This window comes from Balaenoptera physalus, assembly GCF_965194825.1.
Source record: "Balaenoptera physalus genome assembly, chromosome: 18".
Lineage (NCBI taxonomy): Eukaryota > Metazoa > Chordata > Mammalia > Artiodactyla > Balaenopteridae > Balaenoptera > Balaenoptera physalus.
In genome coordinates, this window is record NC_138899.1 from 13,293,340 (window position 1) to 13,307,365 (window position 14,026).

The 14,026-nt window shown below is 40.0% G+C and overlaps 1 protein-coding gene across 1 annotated transcript; it reads left to right on the forward strand.

Annotated features, from left to right (window-relative positions):
• The first annotated feature begins 16 nt into the window (after positions 1 to 16).
• On the forward strand, positions 17 to 11,633 carry OXGR1 (oxoglutarate receptor 1). The gene has a single exon (XM_082434694.1). The coding sequence runs from the start codon at positions 2,041 to 2,043 to the stop codon at positions 3,052 to 3,054; it is 1,014 nt and encodes a 337-aa protein (XP_082290820.1). The 5' UTR covers positions 17 to 2,040; the 3' UTR covers positions 3,055 to 11,633.
• The last annotated feature ends 2,393 nt before the right edge of the window (positions 11,634 to 14,026 follow it).

The following is a 14,026-nucleotide window of genomic DNA, read 5'->3' on the forward strand; positions in this document are numbered from 1 at the left end:
TGAATCTTGACTTGCTAAGAACAGACTTCAGAAAGTGCTACTTCAGTGACTCCCTGACCCTGACCATTTTCTTTTGGGTTTAAATGACTGCCTTCTATCCATGCATAAGCCCATTATGGCTTTTGGCCAAGGGAAAAGCTGTCCACTGTGGTTTCCTGGTTTCACAGCACCCTTGCTGGTCAGCAGTGCCTGTCTCCTGTCACCCCTAGTTTGGTGTCTGTGGTAGTTCTACAAATAGCAATACCAGTGAGAGTAAATTAACTGAACCGGGAGAGAAACATTCGCTTTCGATTGGTGATACGTGGTCCCAGCGAGCACTGGCCTCTCACGTGTGGATCCTGACAGCTGCCCTCTCGGACTCTGTCACACCTCAGTGCCTGGCAGGCTTCCTACCCCTGAACTATTCTTTCCCCAATTCATTCAGAATAAAAGTAATAAATGTTTAAATGCATTCTGAGATTTCTCTTGAAACCTCTTGAACTCTGTCACACCTCAGTGCCTTTGCACATGTTATTCCCTTTGTCTGGAAGGCCTTTCCTCTCTTCTTGCTAGTTTCAGATTAAATGTTCCCTCCTAAATGATGTTCCTTTAGTGCCCTCTTCTATTCTCTAGGTAGCTGTTCCCTCCCTTCTTTGTAATATCAGTAGCCTTGTACTATTCATCTATCAAAGGACTTAGTGATTAACACCTAACATTTATTGAGCACTTATTATGTGCCCAGTAGTGTTCCAAGTGTTTTTCGTGTCTTTTTTTTTTTTTTTTTTTGATATATTGACAGTTCCATGAGGTAGGGTTGTATTTTGTTAAGATAATTTCTCTGTCCATCTCCCCGAGTAGACTGAGATAGTGGCTTGTACATCTGTGCATGTTATTCATTTGGTATCTGTAGGACCTGGCAGAGTGCCTAATTAATACACAGTGGGCGCTCCATAAATATGTAAGTGGATGCATTTTACCAACAGCATTTACATCCGAATAATAACCTAATTGTAAGTAATTCTTCTTTTAAATGATCTTCATGCAGAAATTCACAGTCAAAATTTTAGAAAACACTGATAAGCAAGAAGAAGAAAGGTTAAAATCCCACTCCTCTCAGCCCTGGAGAGCGTAAGCAACTTGCTTAGGGACACACAACTACTCTTTGGCTAAGCAGAGTCAAGGTCAGGGCCTCTGGCAATAGCACCCTAGCTCTTAACACTGCATGAAGCTGTTGTTCCACCTCCCCCTGCAAACACACCCTCACAACATGAGCAAATTATGTTAGCTGTTAAAATGGGTTGGAAGAGCTGAAATTTGAAAATGAAATCTACCAGACATATAATGTTGGAATGCATGAAATCTACATTTTAGAAATGTCTGGTATTCAGTCTCGTCATGCCTTTGCACTTCCCATTGCATCCCTCATTTAGGGTCATCCAGATTGAGAGGCAGCACAGCAAGGCAGTTTGGAAAGAGAATGGATTCTAAGTCAGACAAACAGAGGTTCAAATCCCAGCTGTGCCACTAGATGTGTTACCAGGAACAGGTCGCAGTTTTAGTCTCTTCTGTAAAATAGAGATAATAAGAAATGTTCTCAGCGTTTTGTCAAGTTTAGAGGTAACACATTGGTGAAGTGCCTCACGCGTGATTAGTGGTGGATCTTGCTGTGGTTAAGTCTCTAATGGTGACACTCTAGGGCATACCTCAACAGCAGCCTGGCCAAGTCGTCTTCTACAGCTACAACGTGGCGTTTTCCACCCCAGTCCTTCATTTTACTTCTCATGGTATTTAACTTTTATATTATTGTTAGATGTCTTTAGTAACTTGCCTTACAGTCATTTTCTTTGAAATTCAATTTCTTCCGCAGGGTCTCTTTGGAGATTAAAGAGAAAAAGTGGCAAATTTAGGCTGTTAGAGCAATTTTCATTGAAAAGTGGATCATTGTTTTCATTACCCTACCATTAATGTTTTCTCTTTTCCTTTAGCAGCGAGGTACTTTCTCTCGATTCGTATCGCCAAACTGCACTCTCTTGTTTTCTTGCAAAATGAAAGGAGACAACCATGAATGAGCCACTAGATGATTTTGCAAATGCTTCTGATTTCCCCAATTATGCAGCTGCTCTTGGAAATTGCACTGATGAAAAGATCCCACTCAAGACACACTACCTCCCTGTTATTTATAGCATAATCTTCCTGGTGGGCTTTCCCGGGAACGCAGTAGCAATTTCCACGTACATCTTCAAGATGCGGCCCTGGAGAAGCAGCACCATCATCATGCTGAACCTGGCCTGCACGGACCTGCTGTACCTCACCAGCCTGCCTTTCCTGATTCACTACTACGCCAGCGGAGAAAACTGGATCTTTGGGGATTTCATGTGCAAGTTTATCCGCTTCGGCTTCCACTTTAACCTGTATAGCAGCATCCTGTTTCTCACCTGTTTCAGCATCTTCCGCTACTTTGTCATTATTCACCCGATGAGCTGCTTTTCCATCCATAAAACTCGATGGGCCGTGGTGGCCTGTGGGGTGGTGTGGATCATTTCACTGGTGGCCGTCATTCCCATAACCTTTCTGATCACATCAACCACCCGGACCAACAGATCCGCCTGCCTTGACCTCACCAGTTCAGATGACCTCACGACCATCAAATGGTACAATCTAATTTTGACCGCGACCACCTTCTGCCTCCCCTTGGTGATCGTGACGCTTTGCTATACGATGATTATCTACACCCTAACACAAGGACCGCAGACGCACAGCTGCCTTAAGCAGAAAGCTCGAAGACTAACCATTTTGCTGCTCCTCGTGTTTTATATATGCTTTCTGCCTTTCCATATCTTGAGGGTCATTCGGATTGAATCTCGCCTGCTTTCCATCAGCTGCTCCATTGAGAATCAGATCCATGAGGCGTACATCGTTTCTAGACCACTGGCTGCCCTGAACACCTTTGGCAACCTGTTACTCTATGTGGTGGTCAGCAACAACTTCCAGCAGGCCGTCTGCTCGATGGTGAGATGCAAAGCAGGCGGGGACCTAGAGCAAGGAAAGCAAGTCAGTCACTCAAACAACCCTTGAAGCGTTTCACATACTCAGCCAAAAAAGAAATGCTGATATTTTACCTGTAACTTCTGAGAAGTCCAGACTATCTCCCTCGGTGGAACTCTTGGTACATATTGTGCACTGAGGTAATGATGTGCCAGAGCCAGGGCAGGGCTGCTGCGAGGTCTTTGCAACCTGTCTATTGAGACCCTCCCTTGGGTAGGTATAAGAATGGGATACGTGCGTATCAGTAAAGTATTCAGGTGCAGAATTGGAACTCTGGGAACTCAAGGCCCTCTGGGAGGAAATCTAGTCTCACCAACTTTATATATATAAATTTATAAAATTATATACATATGTATATGTATATATATATATATATTAATTGATGTTCACCTACTTGCCCTAAATCTCTCAGTATTTAACGCCACGACAAGAGAAAGCCAATCTTTTCATTGACAGTTTCTTGCTTCTTTATACGCAGGTCTATTTGTATTGAGGCCCTACGCTACTCAAGGCATTATTTGTATATTTTTCAATATTTGCTTTTTAAAAAATTTCATATCTTTAATTTTTTTTTCAAACTTTGCTTTGAGATTATTAAACTGTGTTTTTCACTAGGCTTTTTAGTCAGTTGTGTAGATGAAAGCAAGCCAGTACAATACCCTTGAGACAATTCCAAGATGTCCATAGAAATAGCTGTGCATACATAATTATGTATGGACATAATAGATGTCCATACATTATTCCCAAATAGGGGAATTATGTCTTTATTGTTGTAGATCATTTTAAAAATTGTTATTGAATTTATAAAAATGATCAAGTTGTACTAGTAATTATCAACATGTCCTGGGGAAGGAAGGAGCACTTTTAGGGGAACAGAAGTACTTTTCATGTACTTATTGGGTATTAAATAAAATCTAACATTGTTTTGATTTCTGTGGGAAAATATTCCAGGAAACACTAATTCTCTTTAGATACCTTCTCTTTTGTGCCTCTCTTGAAAATATGTTCTCTATTATAACAGCTAGAGCTGATTTTGAATTGTGTGTATTTAATTATCATTAAATGTAAATATTTGAGAAAATGCCTACTCTGGATATTCAAAACCCTGGTAAATATGTTGATACAATTAATAAACTAATTGAAAATCACTGAATAGGCTGGTAATTGTTTTCTCTGAAAATGTAGCTTTACCGCTATTATACTTACTGGAAGCTTATGTTCTCCGTGTTTACAGAACAAAAATAATTTTAAGAATCAGTTATGGAATAAGGCCGGAATAGATGATTGAAACAAAGAAAAGGGTACCATAGGAACTCTCCATGATTTTCAGGCTTTTCTAGGACTTAACATCTGACTTGGACCTAAGTTAGGATGCTTGTCAGGAGACTGCAGGCGTGTGGAGGAGAAAGAGGAAAGCCAGCGGCTCTGAGAATGAACTTCTCTGGATGATGGTGTTCTCTCTACCCACTGCCTTCTGAGCCATCTTTTCCTGGGCTTTCTTTTCTTTTTTCTTTTTGGCCGCAACGCGAGGCCTGTGGGATCTTAGTTCCCTGACCAGGGATTGAACCCAGGCCCTGGACAGTAGAAGCACGGAGTCCTATCCTGGGCTTTTTTATAGCATGTGGAATGAGCTCTTTCACTAGAGGGCCCAACTTGCCCCTCTGCGCAGATGCACAGTGTGGAATTGCGTTCAAAATTCCACTTGGAACCGAGAAGCTGGGTAGCTCTCCTCCCCACACCCACACCTCTGATGCGCAGCTCAGCTCCTGGGCTGTCACCAAAGCGTGGCCAGAATAGCCTTTATAGTAATACCACTGTTTTTATTCTAGCCCTTTCCTTTCTCTCTCTCCCTCTCTCTCTTTCTTATTCCAAAGATTTCGCCCACCAGAGAAAAGCCACGTCAATCTCCTTCATCCCAATCTCAACTTGTCGCTGTAGATTCTTGTATCCTTTTCCTTCTTCCCTCCAGTTTACAGACCAACAAATCATCTCTCTCTCTTTCTTTTTTTTTTAAGAATATATTTTATTATTTATTTATTTTCCGCTGCCTTGGGTCTTCGTTGCTGCACGCGGGCTTTCTCTAGTTGCGGCGAGCGGGGGCTGCTCTTCGTTGCGGTGCACGGGCTTCTCACTGCGGTGGCTTCTCTTGTTGCGGAGCACGGGCTCTAGGTGCGCGGACTTCAGGATTTGTGATTCTTTCCACCGTGTCTTAGGTCCTTATTATGCTCTCTTAGGACTTGCTCCAACACTCAATCCCACTTTCTCAAATTTTTAATGTCTCTGTTACCCTGGATAGTTGACCTTAGCTTGGGAACATGCATCATTTTCCTTTATCCTCAGAATACCCTCCCCTGACTCAGCAGTTCTGTCATTCTCTTATCTGACTGGTTTCCTGCACTCATGGGTCAGGTGCAGGTGTCTGTCTGCCCTCCTGGGTTCTGCTGTTAGAATACAATCACAAAGCTCCAAGCTAAATTAGATTCAAAGGGTCAGTTTTCTTTTCCAAAGTAAAGACTTTTGGGCTAATTGTGCTGGAGGATGCAGTTTGGAACTGAGGCCAAAAAAGAGATTGATGATACTTCTGAGAATAGAGTGGGACCTGAACGCCCTTTGCCCAGTTGTCCCAGGTGTAGGCAGAGAAAGTACGAGAACAAAAGAGCAGAGCTCTGACTGTCTGCCAGAGAGGGAGCTGTCTGGTCTGCTCACAGCCTAGGAACTAGAAGCAACTCAGGTTCCCTGAACCTGAGGGCGGGGAACCCAGACACACCTGCTCTGAACTTGGGAGACAGTAATGCCCCCACTTCGTTTTTAACTTTATATCATGGAAATTTTCAAATAATCACAAAATAGAGAAATTAGCAAATGACCTCACATACCCATGGCTTAATTTCATCAATAATCAACATCTTACCAGTCTTGTTTCCTCTATCCCTTCCCACAGTTTTTTCTAGAATATTCAAAAGTAAATCCTAGAAAACATAGTAGTTTCACCAATAAATGCTTCAACATTGATCTCTTTCAAAACACATAAAACCAAAACAAAATAAAAAATGGTTCCTTCACATTATTTAATATCTAATCCATATTTTCTTTCCACTGGTTGCCTCAGAAGTGCCTTTTACAGTTGCTTTTTTTTTTTTTTTTTTTCTGAAAGCAGGATCCAAACAAGGTCTATGTATTACATTTGGTTGATATGTCTCTTAAATTTCTTTTAATCTATTAGAATTACCCCTCCCTTTATGTATCACTGTTTATTTACTGAAGAAATCAAGCTGTTTGCCCTGTGAAGTTTTCCACATTGTGGGTGTGGCTGTTTGAATTCCATTTAGTTGTTTATCCTGATCCTTCACACCTTGTATTTGCTGTAACTTGGAAGGCAGAGCTAGAGGTTAGATTAGATACAGATTAGTTCCTCCCTCCCTCCCTCTGTCATCAGATTCTCCAGCCTTTTTTGCTTTCATAGTTTTCTAGTCGTTGCTTATTGTTGCCATGATACACTAGGCTTTTCACAATGGTGACTTTGAAAGTTCTAACATTCTTCTGCTTTTGTTAGTCATGGCTTTTCTGTAAAGATCTTTGACTCCTCAACTACCTTTACCCCTTCCACTCTGAACATAGCTGCCACTGATCAGGTTTAGCTACTCCTCCACCTTTGGGAAGACACAAGGAAGGGATAGAAAGAGATATGGAAGTTGCCTCTCCATTGTTTCCTCCATGAGAGTGTAAGTGTTGACAGAAATTTCGACAGAATTTCCTTTTAACATGAGACAAAGTTTTGTTCTTTAACTCTCTGGGGTTGACAGCCATGCCTGTGATCTACAGGGTGGGAGCTGCCCCCTTAGGGAAGGAGGTCATCAGAGGAGCTTGCTTGCTGCTTCCAGGCTTCTCCTCCATACCCACCTGAGTGCCTTTGTGTGTCCTCTTGGGCCAGTGCAGGCCGTTTTGGTTTTCCCCCAGAGGTTCTGAGAAGGAGTAGAACAAGACATTAATAACTACAAGGCCACGTAACATTTGGGGTCAAACTTCATTTCCTGTTCTAATTTTATTCTTAAATTTTACCCAGCAATATCACTCAATATAATCTACCTGATATTAGATATTAGATTAGCCCAAATGATATCAAGTGATAGAAGAATAACAACATAAAAATGCCTGAAGGGTGAGAGCCCCTTGTGTTACTGAGTTCCCAGGAAGAAATTAAATCATAATACGCACTGATCTTTTTTTTTTTAATTCTATTTTCTTTTCTGTGCTTTTATCTGAAAATTTTCTATGGATCCTGCCTTGTACTGTATGCAGTTTGCTACTAAGCCTATCCATTGAATTCCTAGTATCAGATATTGCATTTTTTTTTCATTTATAGGATGTACATTTGGTTCTCTTTATTAATTCTACCATGTCAGTGAATTTCTTTGTCTTTTAATCTATTTTGTCCACCTTTTCCAATATTTTCTAGAATTGAATAATCATAGTTATTTTAAAGTCCTCATCTTTCCATATCTGGATAACCTTCAGGTCTGCTTCCGTTGACTGCCATCTTCCTCATATTTATTGGTCACATGATCCTGTCTCCTTGCATATCTATTAATTTTGACTGAATGACAGAAATTGCATGTGAAAGAATCAAAGAGGCTTCCCTGAGAGGTTTTTCTTTCAGTTGTTTTACTTGTCAATTGTCAAATTTCTATTTATCTCCACTGCTCTCTGAAGTTCGGCTACTCTCTTATTCACTAAATAAATCATTTTTTCCTTTAACTTTTTGAACATATTTAAATAGCTGCTTTAACATCTTTGTCTATTAAGTCCAGCGTCTGGCTTGTATTACTTTCCTCTGAATGCTGTAACAGTTAACACAAATTTAGTGGTTTCAGGCCACACAAACCTACTCCCTTTCAGAGGTCAGAAGTCTGAAACCAGTTTCACTGAGCTAATGTCAAAGAGCTGGCAGTCCTGCCTTACTTCTGGAAACTCCAGAGGGGAAGCCATTTCCTTGTGTTTTCCGTCTTCTATAAGCTACCCGCATTCCTTGGCTCATGGCCCCTCTTTCCTCTTCAAAGCCAACAGCGTATCATCTTCAAATCTCTCTGACCTGTGCTTTTACCTGAATATCTCCTCTCTCTGACTCTGATTCCCTTGCCTTCTTTTTTACTGTAACTTTTGCAATTCTGCAGGTAATTCAGGATAATCTCCTTATCTCAAAGTTTGTAATGGAATCACGTCTGCAAAGTCCATTTTACTATGGCATGTAACATATTTACAGGTTCTGGGGATTAGGATGAGGACATTTTGGAAAGGTTATCATGCAGCCTATCACAGTGGTTTCTTAAAGGACAACCAGTGAAAACAACAATAATAACAATATTGTGAATAAATCATTGTAGAGACTCTATATTCTATTATTGTCCTTTGAAGACTGTTGACTTTTCCTCTAACAGACACATCAATTACTTGCTAAGCACCTTGAAATTGTGTTGACTTGGTTTTACAATTTAAGGACAGATTTGTGAAAAGCCCAAGATGTTTTCCAAGCCCTTTTAAGAAGCAGGACCCAACTGCCAAATTCTGTTTTTCCTATGGTTTTGTCCAGACTTGGTTTTAGAGTTTTTTTCAAAGCATGTCTAGAGTAGACCTTACTCTAGGGTGTGGTCTTTATTCCTAAGGTACAGTTTTCTGTTGTCTCTGCAAAATGAGTTCATGGGGCGTTAGGAGGTTTTTCCTCTCTAGCTGGACATGAACACCAACGTTGACCACTAGTATCTCTGATGCCATAACAGCCTCTTTGTGGTTAATCTCAAGAAGGTTCTCTGGGGCTTCCTTGGTTTCAAAGTGGTTGAGAGTCTGCCTGCCAATGCAGGGGACACGGGTTCGAGCCCTGGTCTGGGAAGATCCCACATGCCGTGGAGCAACAAAGCCCGTGAGCCACAACTACTGAGCCTGTGCATCTGGAGCCTGTGCTCCGCAACAAGAGAGGCTGTGACAGTGAGAGGCCCACGCACCGTGATGAAGAGTGGCCCCTGCTCACCACAACTAGAGAAAGCCCTCGCACAGAAACGAAGACCCAACACAGCCAAAAATTAATTAATTAATTAATTAATTTAAAAAAAAAAGAATCAGATTTATATTTAAAAAAAAAAAAAAAAAAGAAGATTCTCCATGCAAGCATGGCCCTTGGTCCAGGAGTCACAGGGAATCTCCATATATTTCTGCCCCTTCTCTCTCTATCACTGGTGCTCTGTTTCAAACGTTTTAGACACGCTGGCAATGTCAGACTGTGCCCTCTGCCTCCTCGGCTCAGTGGGACCACTGTGCTCCGGTTAGACTCCAGATCTCTATGCCATGGTCAGGAAGTTAAGCCTAAACGGCACTCTGGGGTGATTGTGGGGCTCACAGTCTTGCTTTGTCTGTCGTCCCACGCCTGAAAACACTGAGTGCATACACTTTGCCCAGCTGTATTTTGTCAACAGCAAGAGAACCTCTCCCTTATGTCCTACTATAGTCTACGGCAGCTGAGGGAGCGGGACCCACGTGGAACGCTTCCTGCCTTTTCCACACCAAGAGAATGCTAAGCTATTGAGGTTGAACCAGGAAGATTCTTGACATGAGGACAATGTCAAAAAAACCTACAATTAATACTCTCAGAAACATCCTTGAAACAAGCCAGGAGGTTCTAAAGGAATGATCATTCAAAGGACAAAAAAGAGCTCTTGTATACTAAGCTGGAGGAGATTAGCGAGGTTATTCCAGATGCCCTCCACTAACTGCCTACAACTTGATACGTCCTTTGCACCTTTGCACCGGGGAGTTGGGAATATTCCTGGCATCTTCTTTCAATCTGTCCTAACTGTTTGATATCTAGAAGAAAGTCTTAGAGGCTGGTAGTATGATGCCAGAGTTGTTTCCTGATTTCAGTGCAGGTGAAGCATTCTCTGTTTTTTATTATTTTGTGTGCATTTGAGTCTAGGAAAGTGGGATTTTTCAAGGTGCACTTAAACCACTGAGTTTCTTGGAGTTGCTCTGTTTCCTTATTCTTATTTTGTCTCTGTGATTGCATATTATATGATACGTATAGGAGTATATGTTATATGATAATGTAATAGCATATAATTTGTTCTCCATGATTTGGGAATGTGCCCATAGCCTGATCATATTGTTTTTCTTTTTGGAAATGCTTGCTAACACTACATTAATGCTCCTAAATTATGCTTTTTGGATTAATCACAATACCTTCCACAAACATTTGAAAACTAAATATAGATGCATAAAATATTCTTTATTCAGTTTATATCTCTGCTTGTTGAATGCAGGGATTTAAAGAACAGAGGAATGCACAGCCTACATGTTTAGGATTATTTTTAATTTCTATTCAGGTTAACTAACACCAGCATCTTCTAAAGCCCTACTATGTGCAAAGTACTGTGCTATACCCTGGAGATATAAACCTTAGTAATAAACAATTCTGCTTTCAAAGATACTACAATCTTGCAGACTAACTGTGTTATTCATATGTGCCTTTTAGGTTGAGTATTTATGTCGTGGTGCAATCAAATCTCAATGAAATGTTTATCAAGTTCTTTTCACCATTATAGTTTATCATTATTCTAGTTATATCTAAAGAGCTCAACCCAAAGGAAGCATTTCAGGAACATATATAATTATCTAAATCCCTCTCACCAATAACCCTAAAGTGTGTTCTAACTGGTAAATCCACAGAAATTTCCTAGGGTGCTAATTGTACATGGTGAAATGCCCCATTTATCTGTTTAAATCCACCTAGGAGATGAACAACACCATAGTATTTGGTATTAAATACTTAATATTATCCCATTATCAGAGGCAACATTTTTTTTGGGAGGGGGAAGCAACATTTTAAATATGTGAATCTCACACACAAAACCAAGAAAAAATCTACATATGCACCACAAATGATCCCTTGGTATCCAATAAGCTACCTCCATCTTGCAAAACATTTTGTGATTCACATAACCCATCTAACAGTTTGAATAATAGTGCTGGTTTTTCCTCTAAATGCCGGGACAAATCCAAATATTATTCATATTAAAGAATTAAAACAAGGCCAATCTTAAAGCTTCTATTCAAATTTTAACCATTCATTGTATATATATACCACATCTTTATCCATTCATCTGTCAATGGACATTTAGGTTGCTTCCATGTCCTAGCTATTGTAAATACTGCTGCAATGAACATTGGTGTATATATATATACAATAGAATATTACTCAGCCATAAAAAGGAATGAAATTGAGTCATTTTTAGAGATGTGGATGGACCTAGAGTCTGTCATACAGAGTGAAGTAAGTCAGAAAGAGAAAAACAAATATTGTATATTAAATATTTGTGGAATCTAGAAAAATGGTACAGATGAACCAATCTGCAGGGCAGGAATAGAGATGCAGACACAGGAAATGGACGTGTGGACACAGGAGGGGAAGGGGGGACAGGATGAATTGGGAGATTAGGTTTGACATATATACACTACCAGGTGTAAAACAGTTAGCTAGTGGGACCGTGCTGTATAGCACAGGGAGCTCAGCTCGGTGCTCTGTGATGACCTAGATGGGTGGGATGGGGGGGTGGGAGGGAGGTCCAAGAGGGAGGGGTTATCTGTATACATACAGTTAATTTGCTTCGTTGTACAGCAGAAACAGACACAGCATTGTAAAGCAACTATACTCCAATTTAAAAAAAATTTCTTTTAACCATTCATGAAAGCACTGCTGAAGTTCAGCTTTTGTGAATTTTTCCCTAACCACTCAGTCTAAGATAGTCAGTCCTACAAATTCTTTTTCTTATTCATGAAGCCCTTTGGGTGCTTTGTCTTATAGGACTTGGATTATCACTCTTCCGTGTCCATGTGTTCTTTTTCTCCCCAGTGAGATTATTAACTCCTCCAGCACAAGGTCACATCGTGTTTCCAGCTCTTAGCAATATGCTAGAAGGCATGAATATAGAACAACAGCAAGCACAGGCCTCTTTTAGAATGCGAAATACCTGCTTTTTAATCCCTATTCTTACTCAACCAATTTCTGGATATAGGAAATTCATGCTTAAATGGAGCCACTGGATTGCCTTTGAAGGCAAGGGAAAAGACTCCTGTTTCTGCTAACATAGTAGATTAACTCTACTGCACAACCTTCCAATTGGAACTGGTGAAAATGGCTAAATAAAATATTTTCATAAACACCTATAAAATGCTCACTGAGCTGGTAAGAAACTAAAGAATCCACAAAGGGAAAAATTAAATATAAAAACGGAAAGCTAGACGTTGGCAGGCAGCAAAAGCAGCAACTTTCCAAATAGTATCTGCAAAATCCTGGTGCTATTGAGGCTAAGCTTTTGAGACTAAGAAATCTGTGTCGGGAAGAGTAGGGTGATCAGACCTCCTGGTTTACCCAGGACAGTACTGGTTAACGTCTGCTGCTCAGGTGTAATCATTCACTGAACCCACTTTTATTCTTAAAAGCGTATGGAATGATGCATGCTCATCCTAAGTATAAAAGACGGGACAGAATGCATGGAACTCAAAAAGGCAGGGGTCCTAATAGGAGATCTCTGCAAAATCCTGCACATCAGTGTTAGGGGGAATATTAAATAAGACTACAAAGCAGAAAGGAACAGCATGTAAAATAGTCTGCATTTACTTTGACACTGGATGGAAGGAAAATGAATTTGCCCCTGAGAAATCATCGTCAACATCAAGCGCTCATGTAAATTTGTTGTTACCTGCACGTTAAAACTGAAGTTCAAGTGGAGAATTGAATTTAAAGTGATTTCCAGATGGGTAGGACTTCCAGGCAACTGGCAGAAGCATATGCAAAAACTCTCTGAGGGAACACGACTTTAACCTAGGTCTCCAAGAATTCCTATTGGTAAAATTTCCAAGGAAAATGAGAAGCACATGTAAAAATAAATCACAGGAAGTGTCAACAAAAGGGCACAATGGGCGAAATACATCAGAATTAGAGGACAGAAGGAGCAGACTGTCAAAGATTTCATATGTGAGAAATATCAGACCTTAATTGCAAGATGGAATGTTTATATTCTGTAAGAAATTGAGTCTTGAGAAGAAGAGTGATGGAAGTGAGACTATAATATTATTAAGCAAAAACCCCCCAGATTTCTAGAACTAACAAACATAATCAATTAAAATAAAAATTTTGATGGATAGGTAAAACAGGAGACCTGACACAGAAAAAGAAAATTAATAAATTGGACATGAAATAAGAAAAAAACTATCTGGAATGCAACCCAAAGCAGCAAGGAAATGAAAAATTTGAAAGAGTTTGGCCTTGAGGAGAAGGTGAGAAGGCCCAATATGTATCTGAGCAGATTTTCAGAAGGTGATAAAAAAGAGGCTGGGGAAAATAACAAAAACAGTTGGGTAATGAGGTCACATGTTTATTGTATTAATTGACAAGCAAACAAATAGATTATAGAAAGGAAGGCTTTGTATAGAACAGTGATGACAATCTGTTCTAAACCAAGGATATGATTAATTCAATTCTGTTCACCTGGGAGTTATAGAAGTTGATAGATAAATATCAATTAATCCAAATGAAATCAAGAAAGAGGAAGGAAAAAGAAACAGAAAAGTGGGACAAATAAGGCCATAAAATAAAATGGAAAAACAAATACAAATATGTCAATAATCACAATAAATGTGAAAAAACTACATATTCCAATCTAATGTGTAGATTTTCAGACCACACTTTAGTATAATCTGTTCTCTTTTATTTATTTTATTTTAATTAATAAGTTAATTTATTTGACCATGCCGTGCAGCATGTGGTATCTTAGTTCCCTGACCGAGCATCAAACCCGTGCCCCCTGCATTGGAAACACAGAGTCTTAACCACTGGACTGCCAGGGACGTCCCTCTCTGCTCTTTTAAAGAGACACATCTACCATATAAAACAACTTTCTAACTTACAAAGGAATAAAAAAATGAAACATACTTGTAACAATGAAAGCAATAGAAATTG

Bases quoted from the DNA above. Each gene is read 5' to 3' on its own strand.
- OXGR1 (XM_082434694.1), top strand. From the start codon at position 2,041: ATGAATGAGCCACTAGATGATTTTGCAAATGCTTCTGATTTCCCCAAT.